The sequence below is a fragment of the Taurulus bubalis genome, assembly GCF_910589615.1.
Source record: "Taurulus bubalis genome assembly, chromosome: 9".
In the NCBI taxonomy this organism is placed as follows: Eukaryota; Metazoa; Chordata; class Actinopteri; order Perciformes; family Cottidae; genus Taurulus; species Taurulus bubalis.
The window spans coordinates 18,000,896-18,020,859 of NC_136597.1; the positions used below are offsets into that span (position 1 = coordinate 18,000,896).

Below are 19,964 nucleotides of genomic sequence, written 5' to 3' on the forward strand. Positions count from 1 at the left end.
TGTTCTTTGAAACTATCTAGAAAACCTCTGTATGTCTTGTGTTTAATCACCATGCTTTCTTTGATTGGACGAATACGATAAATAAAATGTAACAATGATTTCCAGTCTCCTTTATCGCAATGAATCTTCTCTCAGTTAACTTCCCTACACAACACTGCCTCTCCGTGGTTGACTGCATACTGTACTTTACGGTCTGGTTCCACGTGTGTGAATATTCTTTCTTTTATTCAGTGAGAAACATTACAATCCTCAGTTTATTCTTCTTCTTTTTTTGAACATTTCTTTCTACAAATGAGTCCACGTAGGTTTAACACTGTCTATAAGCGCATCAGGTCAAAAACCGAGCAATAACCGGATGTAAAGAGGGAGGGTCGGGGGGGATCAACGCTTTGTGCCTGCTGCTGCAGCAAGTTATTTATGAGCGGTCGGAGCTGAAATCCTTTTATTCATAGATATCATCAATGAAGGAGCGAGGCAAGTGGTAACTGTCGCTGTTAACAGATTTGTACGTAGTAACTGAATTAGAGAGGAGCGTCGGAAGCGGAGGGAGGAGGGGCTCTGCGCGGAGCTGCTGACAGGTAGAGGAGCTGTGCGCTGTCCGCGGTGCTGAAACCTCCTCCGGCTGCTGCCTCACCGGAGATCTTCACCTCAGATTAGACCGGAGCTCCGCGGACCTGCACCGGCGGAAGATTTGCACTTTTCCCACCTCGATTTCTCGAAGAATTCTAAAAGAAAAAGTCCCCCGCCCCAAAAAACAACTTTCTATTTTCTGTGTTGCTGTTTTCTAATCGCTGCGTGGATCTTAAAATGGCACTGCATGGATTAACATTGCGCAAGGCAAAAGCGGAGTTATTTGACTGCTGTTTTGTGACTGTGAAACCAGCCCTTTCAGACTGAACGTGTTTCCTCTCTTCTCCATTTTCTGGCTCATCTCATCAGGACATCGAGACGTTTTCTGCCTAAAAGACAGGAGCTCGTTATTTGGATTAATATCTTCACAATATGCTCGCAGCACTTCCATTTATTATAATATTGTAGAATTTCGTACATCATTTTGATATGGAGCCGGGCGCGGAAAAAGCTGCCCCTACCACCAAGGAGGGAATCAAACAGATCGCAGGAAAGGCCCTCGGGAAGATTTACAAGTAAGGAAAAGAAATCCCCATTTCTGCACGTCTTTTGAGTACAGAATGTTATCTGTTATGATCAATTTAAATAGGAACTATCCAGATGTTAAGATCACACATACGAATGTCACACATAAGATGTGCACTGGTTTTAAATGTGCTTATTACTGAATTACATTGAAATCTCTTCTTTATGAGATGGATCACGGACAGGATGCTAAAAACAGAGTCGTGTGACCCGAATATTTAAGGATCAGATATTTCCCTGGAGGATGATCCCCTCCACCAGCTGCTGTGGGTGTTTTTTAATAATTAATGAAACAGAGCGAGTCGTGACACAAGGTCGGCGGGTATCTATTACCTTATGTATCCATCTGTATTAATCCAAGATCGATGTACTTCATATCAATTGACTTCCTTTTTTCTTTATACTGTCAGACAGATCTAAATGAAATGTAATCCAAAGGAAAACTGATAACTGACTTGAAAGCAAACAGCTCTTCAATTTAATATTCAGAGTAAGGGCGCAAGATGTATAAATCACATGTATCACATTTAATTATGGCATACTTGTAAATGCGAATAAAATTGTCTTTGGTTGAATATTAAACCCGAAAAAAACGAATACTTACACAAATCATCTGGAAACACGTAACCTTTATAAATTACACATATTGTAGACGATTATTTGTGCAGACACACAACATGTATTTTTTGCTCCTTATGGCAGTTGTTGAACTTGATGCCAAGCTTTAACACAGAAATATGATTCAAAGCTATGCAAGAAAAAAATATGTTGGTTTCATTTAAACTGTAGCAGGCCTGTGATTTTACTGGCTGAGGCCTGCACATTTCAATGGTATGTTTGTTTTTTAATTAACTTCAAATGTCTTTCTCCAAATGTTGAATAGAAACCAAAGTAAGATGCCAGCCCCACATTTATGGGAGCTAATAAATAAACTATAAGAGCAAAATTAACTCTTAACAACGATGATGCTGATAATGCTGCAATGCGGTATGAATATAATTGTTTCCTCGTCTGTCAACGAGTCTTTCTTGAACAGAAACATAGACATTTCCAGCAGGGAACGAATAAATAAAATAAAAAGCAGTTTGACTTTAAAGGCAGCAGGTTTTGAATGGCCTGAGCCAAATTAAAGGAAATGAAGACATTGTCAAGGCCTGTCGTTGAAAGAGCACGAAGTAATTAAGATACAAGCTAATTTCATCTGCAGCATTAGCTGCGAGCAGCTTGTGAGAGGCATGTAATAAATGCACGAGTAAAAAAGCATACATAGATGTTGCAGAAAATCAACGAAATCACACATTTTCCACTGATAGTTCTTGCTCCTTTAAATGCAGCTAAATATGGATGTTTGAACGCATGCACCCAAGTGTCAAGATTGAAATAAATCTAAAGAACAAAACTAAAAAAAACAACATATAATCGACTCGTGTCCTGCAGGAGGCTGGAAAAGCGGCAGCAGACAGGTGAGGCGATCGAGCTCACGGAGGATGGGAGACCCAAGGCGGACCAGGAGCGGAAGACGCCCCTGTGTGACTGCACTTGCTTCGGGCTTCCGCGCAGATACATCATCGCGATGCTGAGCGGGATGGGCTTCTGCATCTCCTTCGGCATCCGGTGTAACTTGGGTGTGGCCATCGTCAGCATGGTCAATAACAGAACGATCCACCAAAACGGCAAGATCATCGTCGTTGAGGTGCGTGGTGACTCCTCCTCTCACGAGCCCACGTGTTTAATAAGTGATGAGGGCCAGAGCCAATAGACGGGTTGATTGATGGGTTTTAATACACACGTATAACTGGATAACCTCAATTGAGCTCATGCGTATATTTTTTAAATTGCATTTATTGTGCTGGGCCTGTAGATGTAGTAAAGAAACACATAGGTTTTGTTTATTTGCATTGGTAATTTTCCTAAAAAAAAAATCTGCTTATTGTGTGCTTTAATTAATTAATCGACCGCGTTACTGCTGTCGCTGCAAAGGTATTTATAGCATAAAATAAAATGGTCTTTCTGACAATATTTTACACATGGACAGTATTTCACACTTAGGTGAGAAGCATTTTGATTACACCATTCACAATTTTTCGCCACGTAAACTTCTCTTAAATGTCTGGAAAATAAATTTAAATGTGTCTTTTTTTTCCTGAAAGAAAGCGCAATTCAACTGGGACCCAGAGACCGTGGGGATGATTCATGGCTCCTTCTTCTGGGGCTACATAGTGACGCAGATACCAGGAGGGTATATCTCCTCAAGACTGGCTGCAAACAGGTAACTGCAAATAAATAAACTACGAATGGATAGAGTGGGTGGGGCTTGGTATCCGTTGTATGTTCCTTGTTATAATTTATAATGGAAAGGTGCAATATTTGGATGTCGGCCTCATGGTTTGAAGGAAGGACCCTGACCTTACAGCAGATATATGAGGGATTTGGCTGATGCCCACCAGGCGTGCCTCCTCATGTTAATGAGCTCCCATGGGACCACCGTGTCTAATCCTTTATGTTCAGAGGCATGGCAACCACATCAGCCAAAGCCCTGCAGTGTGAAATGTGGCTCCACGTAATGATTGTAGTATGATTTCAATGGCCATTCTGCCTCCATAATCACATTATTTCACAACAACAACAACTGATTAGTCAGCTGCAATTAGACAAAACGATACGGAGAAAGAACTAATATGTAACAACTGTAGAAGAACAAAAACCTATAAAAATGGCACATTATAAACCCATGTAAATATAGAAGTGATGATGCTCTAAAAGCAACCAAAGTGGGATACGGTCACAGTATAAGCTTTTGTTCATCCACAGTATGGTTGTTTGATTTCTCATGAGGGAAATGAAGCCTAAATAAGATGCAAATCTTTGAAGAGCTTCATCATGCCAAGTCAGCTGAGCCCACTGAGGCCTTCTGCTGCAAACACCTCCTGCTCTCTCTCTTCTGTATGAAGAGAGAGAGAGAGGGAGAGAGAGAGAGAGAGTGTGTGTGTGTGTGTGTGTGTGTGTGTGTGGGTGGGTGTGGGTGGGTGTGGGTGCGCCATCCAATTAGGTTTTATGTATGTTCCTCATCAGTGATAATTCTCCCAGTAAAGAATCCCACATAAATAACATTGTTTTGATATTTTGTACTACTTAACTGTGTACGTTTTATGCTTGAATCAATATTGCTGCCATGTTTCTCCTTTGAATAGGATGATCTTGTTTTGACGATATTCTGACAAATAACCCCGACACACTGTTTATACAGAGTTTTCGGTGCTGCCATTGTGCTGACATCCATCTTGAACATGTTCATTCCCTCTGCCGCCCGGACGCACTATGGATGTGTCATCTTTGTGAGGATATTACAAGGGTTGGTGGAGGTACGAATGCACCGTTTGCACATCAAATCCTGACCTTTAACAGATTAAAAAATGATGCCTCATTATAATGCTGAGCGCTAAACTTGACCCGAATGAAATTGTTCTGACATTTTGTTTTTGACCACGATTTACAGAAATCCCCTTGTTCTCACAGATCCCCAGGCTTTTTTATTATACTTACAAAATGAAGCCCATTAAGGAGAGTTTCCATTCATTATACTGTACATAATAATCAGATTAGTCCACCAACATCGTAAACCTCTGAATAGCAGGGCTGATGCATGTTGGTTTACTCTATGTTCACATAGAAACATGTATAACAAAAGACATGAAAACCACTTGATGCGGGCGGTGCCTCCAGCGCAACAGACATTATTTCAGAGAGAGACGCTATTATTAGACTGAAGGTTATTCTCCTTTGTAATTTTGCTTTTCTGTATTTTCAATAGCAGCTCGTGACCATTGAGAGAGCGCGCCGCCCGTGCTCAGCACCCATCGACTTATTACTGCAAATGAAACATTAGCATTTCAGGGTGTCTCCCACTGCAAGCCCCAGCAATTTGTGTCTATCAATAGTTGATTGTATGCCACTTAGTGTGTAATGAAGATTTAATAGGAGCAATTCAGTATTTTTTTCATGAAGTGGGTGGTCAGCCTGAGCCTGCACTGCCTCACACCTAACCCATTAGTTTCTATTAGAAAAGGTCAGCTACAATGCATGTCAGTTTGTTTGTTATTAACTACAATTTGTCTTGTATGTCTTTGACAAATAAGAACAGACTTGGTCAATCAGGTAGAATCAGAATATGTAAATGATATTGACTGAAAGTGGAAAAATAGATGTAAAATTATCTGTGACTGTAACGTCATTTGTCACCGTGCAGGGAGTGACTTATCCAGCCTGCCACGGGATCTGGAGTAAATGGGCTCCGCCAATGGAAAGAAGTCGTCTTGCAACCATCTCCTTCTGTGGTACAAAGTCTATAACGTTTCTGTGACTGATTCATTAGTGTCATATCGATTTTACAATCATATTACTTCATACACTGAAAAGCAGGTTTAGAATGACAAAATATTGCTCCTGAATTGTGTGTAAAGGTGTACTGGACACTTCTGTCACTAGACAATGGGACAACACATGCAGTCTGAATCAAAATTCTGATCAAATTCTGCTTGCTCATAGTATTTTGTCTCGTTCAGGGTCCTATGCTGGTGCAGTGATAGCCATGCCTCTGGCTGGGATCCTGGTTCAGTACACTGGATGGCCCTCTGTCTTCTATCTCTATGGTGAGTATCACTGTCATGAGTAGATTTAAGGCCAGGCTTAACAGGCAAAAACATTGTTTCTCATCATGGTCAATTTCGATGGGCTATTTTGTTTCCATAACAACAAACTTTGTCTATTTGTGTCTGTAAATTTCTTCTAAAATCACCAAAATCTAGCTTTTATAGCATCTCAGAAAACTACAACACATACTTGTCTTAATGTAAGTAATCAACTGGGCAGTTTTCCCCCCATTCAACTGCAAAATGTATGTAATGCATATCTTTGTAGTCTGAGCCTGAAATCTCCACTTCAGTAAAAAGTACATACACCAAACTTTCCCCTTATCATCCATAGTATGATTTATAGAACATTTGAATTCCTAAAATGCTCCCAAAAACTGCTTGGGACTTCGTGGGCCTGTATTGAATGATTGAGTGACATCTTCCAAGCTAGGTAGCGTTGTTGAACCTATTGGTAGGACAAATTAAACCTCTATCATTCTCATTGGCTGATGCAGATTTGTGATCCAATAAATTCTCTGTCCACCTTCAACCAGAGCAGAGATCAGCTAGAATACAACTACATCTCTTGTGTGGATGTTCAGAAACTTAAATGGAGACTATGTCCCTTTCAAAAGAAGAAACAACACAAACAAAACAATGCATCTTCTCAGTTCTCATATAATGTATATATCAGTTTTTACCAGCTCCTCATTGAAGCTAATTTGTTATGGCTGCATCTTATGACATATTTAATGTCTTTGAGACAGTTGGCCTCTGCACTAGAATACAAATAAAAAGTTGGCCTGTGGGTCTGAGCAATGTTTGGCTGCACAGAGTTTGTAATGCCGGACATGTTTGGTTCCTGACGTCATCACTGTGATGATCTGTTCAGGGTGCTTTGGGATATTCTGGTACATGTTCTGGGTCTTGGTGTCCTACGAGAGCCCAGCGGAGCACCCGACCATCACTAATGAGGAGCGCCTTTACATTGAGGAGAGCATCGGGGAAAGTGCCCAGCTGATGGGCGCAATGGAAGTGAGTTCTCAATCTCTATCCATTGATTTGTAACACCTCGACAAGTGCTGTACGTCCGGCTGATGCTCTGTTTGTCTGAACAGAAATACAAGACTCCCTGGAGGAAGTTCTTCACCTCCATGCCCGTCTATGCAATCATCGTGGCCAACTTCTGCAGGAGCTGGACCTTTTATCTGCTCCTCATCAGCCAGCCTGCATACTTTGAGGAGGTGTTTGGCTTTGAAATCAGCAAGGTAAATACATCCCCCATAATGCCTGGAGTCAGCTAAAAACATGTTAACATGGTGTGATTTAATGTTCAAGATTACAAACTAAGATTTTCTCAGCCATGAATTGGTCAAATTCAGTGCAGTGCTGCTTGTGCTATGATCTGTCTAACGGTTGGCAACTAGCTGCTGAACATTGTGGAGAATTAAGCAGCTCAAGAGACAGATATTTACTTCAGGAGTTTGTTAGGACCAAAAACAAAGCGAAAATAGTTTGACCCAAAACACGAATCACAATGAACAATGATCATATCAACTTATAAGGTGATGTTAATGTTGTGTTCAGAACTTCCTCTGCCAAAAGTGCTCCAAAAATGAGTTCAGACTTAAAAAGTTTTATTGGAGTTAACATAAAATAAATAGCTTGTATCAGTTTAGTTAGGAAACCTCCCAGCATGCATCAGAGCATGTCCATATACCTGAGACTTGTTTTCTGACACTGCGTTCCAAATTGCATACTTTTTCTTATTTCTTATGGGGGCTGCCCTTATAAATGTTCAGTTGTATGTTGTATGCATTCAACTGGGACATACTACTTCCCCATTCAACAGAGAACCTTGAACTTGCTCATATATCCGCTGTGAGAGGATTGTGGGTCAGAATAGCCAGAAAAGCATGCTTGCTTGGATGTAGTAGAACATCCTTGCATTTTTGGCACACTGCATTTGACATACGATGTATTGGGACATATTCAATCTTTTTCTGGAAAACTAAATAGCATGGCAGTATGGTTATGTGATATAATTCAGATTGAATGGGCACCTTGCTTGACAACAGGTGTTACTGTGTTAAACATAGAGGGCTGAAGGAATACATCCGACAACTAAATTGTTGCTCTTCTGCCTCCCTCATATTGAAGCCAATGGATTTGTTTGAATATGTTTTCAGTTAGATGTCTGAAATAAGGTTTGTGGTTCACAGGAGCTAAGGATATTTTAGGGTTTCGGTCTACAATAGGAAATACGTCAATAAATACCCCTCTTATGGAGTTTGAAGCTTCCAAGTATCCTAAAAAAGTTGTTTTTTTATTGGTGAGGATTATCTTGCTGAACAAAATGTGCAGGTATCATTCACTTGTGTTTGCCACAGAGTTTATTTTCTGCAATAATCCAAAATCCAGGGGAAAAAAACACCAGCCCACCAGTGCAATGCTAACTTCCAAGGGTTGCTCCAAAGTTACGTCATTCCTGCAGCACTCTATTGTGTCTAACAATGTCTCCAATGTTTCCATTGTTGTAATTGATCAAGAGCAAATGTCCTTAGACTGTGAGGGTTGATGACAAACTGAGTGCATAGTGAAGTGGCTTTTTACAATGTATATTGTTTGCTTAAATTTCTTGAATGCTTTCAGTCAGATTAATGAATTTATGTTAATTTACCCTGACAATATCACAAACTCAATTTTAAATTGATTCAAGGCTAAAATGATTTTAGTGAGTCCTCTCACAAAACATATGAATGGGATTATTTTACTCCTCTGTTATAATTTTCACTTGATTTAAGAAAATCGATTTGAATACCGATTCTGAAACAAAATGTCTTGTTTTTGCAATGATAGCATTCTGAAAGTTTTGGTGTTGTGTTTCTGTGCTTTTCTGATCTTACTGTTCCATGAGTGAATGTGCCAGACGAAGATTCCAGTTAATCTTAATATTTCATCATCTGCACCTTCCCTGGAGAGTGTCAAGCATGAATCAAGTCGGTTTGTCAGATGTAATTCAGCTTCAGGGTGGGCTGCTGTGATTACTGAGGGTGAATTATTGCTCCGATGTGACACTGTCGTCAGAGGATGAAATGGACACACAGATTGGGTCTGAGAATAGAAGAAGAATCATTTTTGTTTGACAGTTTATTTGTAGTTGTCACAACTGCTTCAGAAAAAGTGTTTGATGGTTTTTCAGGTTGGAATCGTGTCAGCGCTCCCTCACTTGGTCATGACCATCATCGTGCCCTTAGGAGGCCAGTTAGCGGACTACCTGCGAGCCAACGACCTTATGTCCACCACCAATGTCCGGAAAATCATGAACTGCGGAGGTGAGGCTTTGATAATCAGCTCTCTGTCTGTTGCCATAATTCTAAATACATATTACCCATCAGGTAACTCTTTTGTTGTTTTTAGGGTTTGGTATGGAGGCCACTTTCTTGTTAGTGGTTGGTTATTCCCACAGTAAGGGAGTGGCCATCTCTTTCTTAGTTCTGGCGGTGGGTTTTAGCGGATTTGCAATATCAGGTGAGTCTCAGAGCAAAGGATTCTAGATCAAATTCCTTTGTGCTACTCAAAAGAGCACAAACATCTGAATATTCACTCTTTGTTGCTGCAGGTTTCAATGTCAACCATCTAGACATCGCTCCTCGCTATGCCAGCATCCTCATGGGTATATCCAACGGGGTGGGTACCCTGTCAGGGATGGTGTGCCCTCTAATAGTAGGAGCCATGACAAAGAACAAGGTGAGTCATTTGTATTCATACAGCGATGTGAATGTTGATGCAGATAGGAACTTTTAAAGCCATAGAAAAAGTGGTTTCAAATCTTGAGTATTTGTTCTATATTCAAAACTAAATGTGCAACAATTGAATTCAACAAGTTAGAAGTCATGAAGCCAACCCGGTCTTACTACCAACTCGTTAAATACCCACAGATGGTCAGTGTTCCTCAGCATCTAATACTGACGTAAGCGAGGCACCCTTTAGCGACTCTATGTGACACCCTGTACACTCATCCTCGTCATTATTAGACTGTCTGGGCAACTTACGTGGTGTAAAGAGCAAGGTGTTTTGTTGCTAACGTTCTGTGGAGACATTTTGAAAAGACACCATGCATGTAACGAGTAGAAACTGCCGTCCCTGAAATGTTCAAAACTGAGGCGCGATGTTATGTAGAGCGTCATATCTTCAAGTATAAAGCCAGTGACCAGGCGTCCATCTTTGACGCATTGGGAATAAGAATGTGTTGACGACAATTAGAGCATCTTTAGCATTAGTGCTGTGTTGTATTTTCCGATGAGGGACAGGATGTGTGGACGGGGTTTAGTAACAAGAGGAATTTCAATCTAATCAAACATATTTATTGGATCACTCAAAAGTGGCAGTGGCATGAGATGGAGCCGTCTGACCCGTGAAGGAAGTGCAGCTGTAAAAGCTGCACTTCCTTCACCGTGATCAAGAGGAGGATAACCACAATTTGTAGAAATGTAAACCAAGTGAGTGCCAGCTGAAATCACACTCTATGCTCTGCTGCTCTGCTGGCTATACATCCACAAGCTAACACTCAAGTGCGGTTTTATATGATGGTCAGATTAGATAGTTGCTCCAAATCATATTTGATTGGATCATCAAGAAGACTTTTATGTTTTTCAGAGAGAAAAACTCTGAAAAACTATATATACTGTATATATAACTTTGTTAATGTATAAAATACACATATTTAGCATGTAGCAAGTGATACATGAACAATTAAAACAGGGACACAAGATTACAAATTGGTAAATCTATTTTTCACTTCACAAAAGCTTGGCTTCATCAGGACTGGTTGGCTGTAGTTTGATAATATTTTACATTTGATATTTGATATTGAAAGACAACACCACAACTGTCATTAAACTGATTCAGATGTTGACAAATCCTGATTGTTAGGCCGGCACATAGATCATGACATCCCCTTTGTCCAATACTAACTTCAAACGTGGGAAGAGCACAGACAAAAACCAAAGTACAGGAATCTCTCATGTGAAACCAAAGCTGTGGGGGCTGTGGCCGTACATTTAGGAGCACACTGCTCATGGTAAGAAGTCAGTTGAGTAAACACACGATCATGGCCTTATTAAAGAAGTGACTTAGCCTGGCTGCAACTGTTTTCTGTCTCTAGACGCGAGACGAATGGCAGTACGTCTTCCTCATTGCTTCCCTGGTGCATTACGGGGGAGTGGTGTTTTATGGGATCTTTGCATCTGGGGAGAAACAGCCATGGGCCGACCCTGAAGAAACCAGCGAAGAGAAGTGTGGCTTCATCGATGAGGATGAGCTGGCCGAAGAGACGGGAGACACCACGCAGAGTTACGGCGCCATGGGCGGTCCGGCTAAAAGCTACGGGGCCACTGCACAGCTGAACGGAGGTTGGGTTCAGGACTGGGATAAGACGGAAGAGTATGTTCAGGAACCGGTCAGAAAGGTATACGCTGAGCGCGGCTACTCTTAAGCCAGACTAGTCTGTTTACAGAAACAGACTCTCCATCACGGATTGCACAACATTAACTTAGATATTTAAATCCATTCTATGTATTCAAGTAACTAGTTTCAAAAAGCCAATGTAAAGAAATAGTTTATTGCAATGCAGAACAATCCTTATTAGATGCTCACACGTCTCTCATGACATCTACCTACAGTAGGGCTTCACTATAAAGAGAGCAAAGAAAACTGCAGGCCTATGTTGTACTTCTTAGGCACTCAAACCTCATCAATCTACTTGAACAACATGAACCAGATGACACTGCAGTTGACCATCGTATAGGGTCTTTCTCTGAAATACCACTCTGATTGCACTGAAACTATATTCTAGTATTCTAAAACAAGATTTTATTCTGTTTCTCAAATGTGTTTTATGTATTGTTCATACCTGTATACTGTTTCTGTGAGACTATTGTGGATTTTGGGTCGTTGATCTGTGTTAACATTAATATAAAAGGCCATATTTTTCATGGACAGTACCTTTTCAGGGAGATGTCTGCTTGCAAAAAAAGGTCTCCTCCTCGAGCGAGGCCTATAATACACTATAAGACAAAAATAGCGTGAGTGAAGTTGAACCGTAGAGTTTTAGTGTGTGTTTGTTGCATGAATTTGCTCAGATCAATGTTTCAGATGCAGCCGCCTCACAGTCATCGATAGTCCTCATTCGGCTCACTGCTTTGTTCTTAGATAAGCGTCTTCTGCCATGATAAATAATAAGATGAACTTTCATAATCAGGTGCCAGTCGTGATGTGAGACAAATTAAAAAAGTTTTGAAGGCGATTGCTCAGAAGACATTGTTTATTGATGTTTGGTGTGCACTGCAATAAATTCTGTGTACCAGCCGCCACCCATCACATTCTGTTTTGTAATGTAACACTGGCTTGCTGTATCTAACTGTAATTGTTTTGGAGTCATGTGATGCTCAACATTAAGGTGTGTGTTTTAACAAATTACTAGTGTCTGGAGAATCCAGCTTTAGTGCTCATGATGCAGCACATGTTGCATTTTGACAGCGAGGAATGCAGTAATGTATGTGAACAACCAGGTTGTTGTGCTCTCTTGGTGTTTCTTGGTTGTTCTCATTGTCACCAAAAGTACTTTGTTGACACTTTGATATTGTCACGTTTGAGTGGACCTTTTGCGTTAATAGATCGCTCTTCCACCTGAATTAATTTGCTATTTGAACACTTTCTTTAATTGCTGTATGGAATTTGCAAGGATGTTTAAAATATATGAATATTTAAGAATGTTTAAGATGACCAAAAGATGCTATTACGGCTTTGTGCCTAAAGTTTATGTAAACAGATAAATGTGATTTTATGGCTTCTAATATTGTGTTTAATGAAGAGGTATGTTGATGTCAAAAGTGTTAAAAGTATAAAAAATACTATCATTTTATAAAAAAACTAAACAACCAAAAGTCATCCTTTGTCGTTCGTCTTCTTTTCCTCGTGTGTGTTGATGTGATGTACTGGAGGACACTCAGCTGTTTGTCTGAAGGTTAGTGGTCTTCAGAGACTGGAGCCAGACTACCTTACCAGTTAACCACCTTCTCCAATCAGTGTCGTGCATCACCAATTCTCTCCACGTTTCTCATTAGTAAATCAATGTCTGAGGTCTCTGGAGTCCAGGGGTGGTTATTGGACCCTGTAGCTTGGTAATTGGTAAAAGGAAAGCAGCAATGTTACGCTATTACTGGAGTTTGCGTCCTTATAAACCAGGGTTATTGTCTGCCTTCCCTAAGAGTCCAATCTTTAATAAGCAGTGTGGATGAAGATGTGTCATGTCGGTGCAAAAAACTGTGATGAACCAATTAAACCTCTCAGCAGCATCTAACATTTCTCTGAGTTGTAGAGGAAAATAAAAAGATCGTAGGCATGACTAAAAAAGAAAACACTTTGTGAGAATATTAACTATCCTGTTTCCCCAGTGTGTCCTCTTCTACACAACTGAGGTGTTACAGTGTTACATTCAACATATTCAACTATTGACCCAGCTCCTGCATTAATTCCTGCAAAATCAATACTATTTAACTCTTGAGCGTATTGGACTTTTAAAACAAAAATGCTTCTCACGAAAGTTTTAATTCAGTATAAATGTTGGTGACAAGCACGGTCATGCTATCTTTGCTATACCTGCATTTCAGAATTATTAGTATTTCATGTTTGCTAGAAAAGTAATGAATACAAACACATACAAGACACCAATGCTCATTACATAGCCTAGACAGTTAATTTACATGCTATTTAAATACTTGATGTAACTTACAATGAGTGCAGTCATAGAAGAAGGATCGATTCCTACATTATCAATGTTACAAGCAACCACGAGACATAAATGTACAGGTTGAATAAACAGTGCAAAATACTGATTTTACAAGGTGAAACCTGAATGCAACATTAGTTCCTTGCAACTTCCTTCTGCTGTGACGCCATCCAATGAAAATCAGTAGCAGCATTTACTGTTTGAAATATCAGGATGCGTCTGTTAAGGTTTATAAATATAAACATTCATTTTATTAAAGAAATTCTTATGAAAAGAAAGATTTGAGAAGAAAGAAGCAGATGGAAATTTCTACCTGTTAATCTTAACTGAAGAACGTCAATAGATAAAGGACTGTTACAAGGCAAAAACAGAATGAACCTCACATTCAGGGAGTCGTGAGAGAACGTGAAGTCTTATGACTCACAGTTAAATCTGAAATCAGATGTACAGAGTGAACAAGAAAGGGGATAATACCTTCTGTGGTGGCTCTGTGCTGCGCTGCAGTATGTTGTTAAACACGCTGCTCTGGAGGCCGACGAACTGCAGCGCGTCAGAGATGTGGTAAATAATTCAGGAAAATATGGCGTCCATCCCTCCTCGTGCATCAGAGCATCTCCTTACAGCGGGAAGGGCTCGGTGGTGTGTGCGAGTCTGGATAAATCAAGGACCGTGATTCTGCCTGTGCCTTTCAGCATCTGCAGGTGGGAATGAATCACATGGAGCAGTTCATCATTAGTGCTCTGACCAGCTTCTTGAAGGTCCTCATTACGCATGATGTCAATGTGACCAACAGGTAGCCATTAAATGTGTTCCTCCTGCAGCATTGAGTCTGTAGTAGCCTTGCTCCGTGTTGACTGATGCTTCGATCACAGGAAGCAGCTCCATGTCCAAAACACTCCCAGAAGCAGCATTGGCAGCAATTACAGTAAATCTCAGTTTCTCCTCCGATTATCTGCCTGGCTGAGGAGGGAAACCATTAACGCTCACCACCGCCTGCTTCTCGGTGCACATGTTAATTTGACAGAAAACACAATTGTGTCACCAGCCACGTGGAACATGTTTTCTCATGCCTAACCAGCCGGAGTGGTCATGGCTGTTGCTCCGGTGACGTGCCTGTTGGGGCGCGCGATAATTGGACAACATTTGGGCTGCATTTCATTCATAAGTGGGAATTCTCTCAGCATTTACCTGCCACTAACCTCCGCCCACTCTGTTGTTTTTGCAGCATCTCAAAAACTGTATATGTTTTAGAGACGCTGTTTGTCTGGTGGTGTAATCTTGTAGGCAAGCGAAGGGGGATTGAGTAGTCTGTGGGGCAGGTGCGGTGTGGCTCCTGGGGGACTGTAATGGGATGAGGCCCAGCCAGAATGAGTGTTTGATGACGGGGTTGCACTCCTCCCCTGGGACGCAGCTAGCATGCAATTATCCTCCCGATCCCTTCTCTCTTCTCTAGTCTGCAATCCAAATTGTACACAGCGATCTCTCCAAACTGCTGTCTGAATATCCTTTAACTCACAATCAAAAATTGAAATCCCTCATATGCAAAAAGAAGAAGTAATTACAACCCCAAATTTCAAAGCAGTATTGAGTAATTACTGTTTTATGGCACCGAGCGTGACATTACACTACCCTGGGGCAATTGAATATATATACGCCTCCTTCTCCTCCCTTGCCAATTGCTTTATTAATGGTGAGCTCGACACCCCAAATCAGTCTGTATTACCAGACATGTTATATGTCTCTGCTCTCCACCCATGTGCAAACTAAAACCAATATACAGAATATATATAAATAAATAAATATATATATATATATATATATATATATATAAATAAATATATATATATATATATATATATATATATATATATATAGAAATAAGATTACTGAATCTCCTTGACATGATTTTTTTAAATGTCTTGTTTTTGCGAAGAGCTTCTGCTTAAGATGAAAAAACCCGCACTCCTTTTTGTGATATGCAAATGGCGTCCCCTGTAAAAGATCTCCATCTTGTTTATCTCCTCCGAAAGTAACAAGATCTGTGTGCTGTCATGATTTAGTATCAAACTACTAACCCAGTACTGAGGCGGGGCAACAGGGATGCCATCTAAGTGCTACATTTTCAGACCCGCCATATGAGGAGTGAGAATTGCATCTTCCACAATCAGAGAAAGAGGAGGGGCGTTGCTACATCCAATTGTTTTTCCTCCACAAAACTGGTTTCCTACAGTTGCATGTGAGGTAATCTATCACAGGTCCTTTCAGTTCCCCTCCCCCATATCACATTACGTTGACAGCTTCATACCCTCCTCTCTACAGCATGCTCATATCAAGCTCGTATCACACTCAGACAAAGGAGGAGAGGCTGATAAGATTTGACACGATATTCTCGTTGAAGCCAGTGCTTTGCTTTGAAATCTGGATGGAATGACGATGATTAATTTGCTGACAAGGGAACATATTTTACAACTTGAATTGTGTTTTAATCTCCCGCATGTCATACAAAAAGGGGCATTCCATAACCATAAAATAGCTAGCATTCCTTTATGGCAGCATTAAACAATTAATGTCATAATGGAGTAATCGTTGCAGCTCTACTTTCTTTTGTTGTGGATTTTATTTAACTCAGTGCCCTCTCTTTCCTTATGTGCACAAATACAGTCAAGTTTCTGCAACCACAGCACCTCGCTGGAGTGTCTGACAGCGCAGTTTTCATGGGATGTCCTGGAAATAACAACGTGAACTTCTTTCATTCTGTTCTTCACATCTCATAATGACTGCAGAAGCATTACACTTCCAGCCACCTTTTCTTTACAGCTTCACAGAAGAAAAAAAATGCCTAATAAAAGCGACAATCCCTCTTCCTCTACGCATGCCTGATGATGACGGCCACTGATCAGCATCCTCTGAGTGGGACACAGGTGTGCGGAGGGCCCCCCCCCCCGCCTCTGTGATCCGTCACCGAGGCCAGACAGGGGCCAGGCTGGAGCGGCTTAGGCGCGTGCCGAGGGAGGGCTCTACACCTCGCCCCTCAGAGGACTCCCTATTCACACCACCAGATGGGGGCTGGATGAGTTTTAATGAATGCTATCCTTCATGACCCTTTAGAAGCTGCTGAACAGCAGTCGCCCTCAGCATGTCACACTGCAGTGTGCTGCTCCGCACTGACACAATAATACAATGGACAGAATCAAAAGCAAGCCACGGATAGGACGTGAGAGCAGGAAATGCTGTGCTCTTCAGTTCTAATTTCATATCCTCGCTTGGGACAAGTGTTTTTTTTTAAATAAAAGATAGAATGCTACATACTGAATTCCCACAAATACTAAATTTATTTTTCAAGAGATTAGTGGCTACTAGAACAGATTTAAGAGGCGTCTCGAAGCAAACCTCACATTTAAAATGGGCTGGTGCAGATATTATGGGGCTGTCGATCCCCTGCTGTTTGAAGTGATACAATAAGAAAACCTGTAATTTCACCTTGCAGGCTAAGAGCAGAGGGCAATTTGATCCCATTTATGGGACAAAGAAAAAAAAAACAGGTCAGTAAATAGCTGCTTTATATTATAGAAGGGTTTTAATCCTGTGAAAGTGAAAACAGTTATTTATAATACAATACCGCAGCTCCCTGTCAAAGAAAGCTAAATATTCTTTGGCATAAAGACATTGAAAATAATGGGCTTTCCTTGTTATTATCAGTTGTCTGACATGGGCATCATTTCACCTTTATAAATAATCTGTAAATCATGTTCTGATTTAATAGAGATACAGGCATTATTTGTAGGCTTCTAATTTGGAGTGAGACCAACACGTCTGAATCATTGGCGCGGGTGCTGAGACACTCTGCCAGATATGTGTAAGGCTGTGAAGAAGAGTGAGAAACAAAATCTAAAAATGAAGGGAAAAAAAACTGTGTTCAATCCCAAAGGCTAATCAATAATTGCTGATTTGGTAACATGGAGAGGATGAAGCATCTTAGCTGAATAAACTCCAGTAAAGTGTCCTTTAATTATTTTTCTTTGAATACCGAACTGGCTAAAATCTGATCTAACATGCTGAAAATCTAGATTAATTTATTAGCATCTGTCTATAACCGCAGGAGCAGGTGAGATCCATTCAATCATTGTTGGTTTCCATCCAGCCAGATGCATATGTTCTTCATTGGATGGAAATAAATTGGTTGTGTACATGCATCCCCTTACTCAGTGACCCTTGTCTGTCTGGATGTGAATGGCTTTTGTGGCGTGTTAAACGAGCCGTGGTCGTGTTGGTGTTTCCTTCCACACGGCGGCCGGTTCTCTAATCCGCTGTCTGCCACAGTTATGTCACACACCGGCTATTGTGGAGCGTTTGATTGAAGACGCCTCATCTGACTAACTGATCCCTCGCCGCAGAGGTGGTCTGACACATGGGCGAGGTCGGAGATGTGTGAATTGGCAGTCGAGTCACGTCACTGGCATTCAGCCAATCAAAATGTTTAGATTCGGAAGGAGTGCAGCTTTGTTGGGAGGAGACAATATTGACAGATGGTGTGTGAGAAAGTGAAAATGATTTTAGGTGTGTACGTTTAGAAAAGGGTAAATTAGATTACACAAAGCCTTTCCTTTCTTTTGGCAAATTATTTAGAGCCCCTTGTCCTCCAAGACCATTTTCTAGGACCTCATAAATCAGCAGCTACAGACCGGTTTTTAAACAGTACATCTATAATATAATTTGGTAGCGAGGTGGGATTTATGGGGCCAAATGAGGCCTTGAATCTCCAGAGACTAATTTATAAAGCGTTAACTATTCACTGCATGTGATGCAACCATCTGTCCAAACCTTGTAAGATGGGCATTTTTAACAAAAATACAACTGTATTGAGAAAAAGAATTAATCCCATTATTACAAGGTGCATGGATCCTATAATAAAAACATAATTATACTGTTAAGGCTTCAAAATCAACTGAAGTGAGCATTTATAGAATGTCGTCAGCAATTACATTTCTATCAGTATCAAACATTTTAATGGAAAATAAATAGATTTGTGCACTTTTTATCCGTATTTTGCACTGAAAGTTTTTCGTTACGAATGCTTTTATGATACCAGTGTTTCGGTACTAATACCTCAGCCTAATAAAGATATCAACAAAATCATGACTGAAATTCTACTTTGAATCTGAGGGGACCTTTGATTCCAGCTTTGAGTCATCGACGCAGTTTATTTTTGCGCAATATTTTGCGCTATGGACACATTTTCATTGGTAACAAAAAAGCACTGAGGTTTATTACCCAGCCCTATAGTCATACATTGCATAAAGATATGAACAGACTTAGACATTTGGATACATTTTGGCATCTCTTTGTTCTCTAAATAATTATTAGACTGATTTGTTTACAGCTGACAGGAGGTCTCCCCACACACTCAGACCTCTGACATCAAAGTCTCCATCTAAAATTTTCAGAACATTTAGCTCCTTTTCGACCTCCACACAGGTCTCACACAAGCCTAGAAAGTGTTCAGTCAGTCTGTTGAAGGACACTTTGGGGTTTGTTCTGGTTTGAACCCAGTCCCCTTCACTTATCCTGAACTCCATATCAGATGCCCACTTTTTCAGCAAATCCCAGTATGCATCTCTAAATTTCAAATGTTCTTTGGTCAGGTCTATAATAAGTGTAGCAGGCAGACCTGAACACATGTGCTGCAGCACACTTTGTTCTTTCTGCAGCCAGTCCAAGAGAAAGTCCTGTGAAGCACTTTGTGCATCAGAGTTTTTCTTCGTCAGCAGAGCTGCAGCGATGACGAGACAGAAATGTCCTGGTGCTCCTTCAAATCCCCGGAGAGCAGAGTCTAGAATGCGCTCTGTTCGGCAGGCTTCACTGCCTGGGCTCAGCACAGCATCCAACCTATCCATCAGCATCACTGCCTGCACCTCAGCATCAGCACCAACAGCTGACAAGTCTGTGAGAGGACTCAGGACTTTACAAGCAGATTTGCATTGAATGATGTGGCTGCAGAAGCCGGTAACGTCCCAGCACTCACTCTGCTTGGTGTTTACAGGACTCGAAGTGTCGAAGAGTATCTTCATGATGGAGATGGGCAGCTGGGGGTTTCTCAACAGCCCAACAAGCAACAAGTGCTGACACCTAGAGAGGTCTGAGAAGGACACTTCAATGTATCCAGCGAAGGCAACTCGCAAACCTTGATTTGTGAGCTGCAGCTGCTTCTCCATACACCTCCTTATCGCGGGGTTATTGTGAAACCTGGAGAAGAGGTGTTCGCAGTACCCGGCCCATTGAAAAGCTCTGGACAGAGTTTGTTTATCCCATCGCTCCACCTCCCCGCTCCAAGCCGCCACTGCCAGCAGCTCCGCGGAGCTCGCCAAGTTCTTCAGCACCGCCTCCAT

At 41.1% G+C, this 19,964-nt stretch overlaps 2 protein-coding genes across 2 annotated transcripts; one reads left to right on the forward strand and one right to left on the reverse strand.

Annotated features, from left to right (window-relative positions):
* Nucleotides 1-1,059: 1,059 nt before the first annotated feature.
* LOC306741430 (vesicular glutamate transporter 2.1-like) lies at nt 1,060-11,283 on the forward strand (the record flags this gene model as incomplete). The annotated part of the gene is made up of 12 exons (XM_079223714.1): nt 1,060-1,145; nt 2,593-2,848; nt 3,306-3,424; nt 4,403-4,517; nt 5,402-5,489; nt 5,718-5,804; nt 6,679-6,821; nt 6,905-7,054; nt 8,989-9,121; nt 9,207-9,317; nt 9,409-9,536; nt 10,954-11,283. 12 exons carry the CDS (start codon nt 1,060-1,062, stop codon nt 11,281-11,283), a joined length of 1,746 nt encoding a protein of 581 aa, XP_079079840.1.
* A 7,482-nt stretch (nt 11,284-18,765) lies between these two features.
* Nucleotides 18,766-19,964, reverse strand: fancf (FA complementation group F; the record flags this gene model as incomplete). Its single annotated transcript, XM_079223715.1, has 1 exon — nt 18,766-19,964. One exon carries the CDS (start codon nt 19,962-19,964, stop codon nt 18,939-18,941), a length of 1,026 nt encoding a protein of 341 aa, XP_079079841.1. The 3' UTR covers nt 18,766-18,938.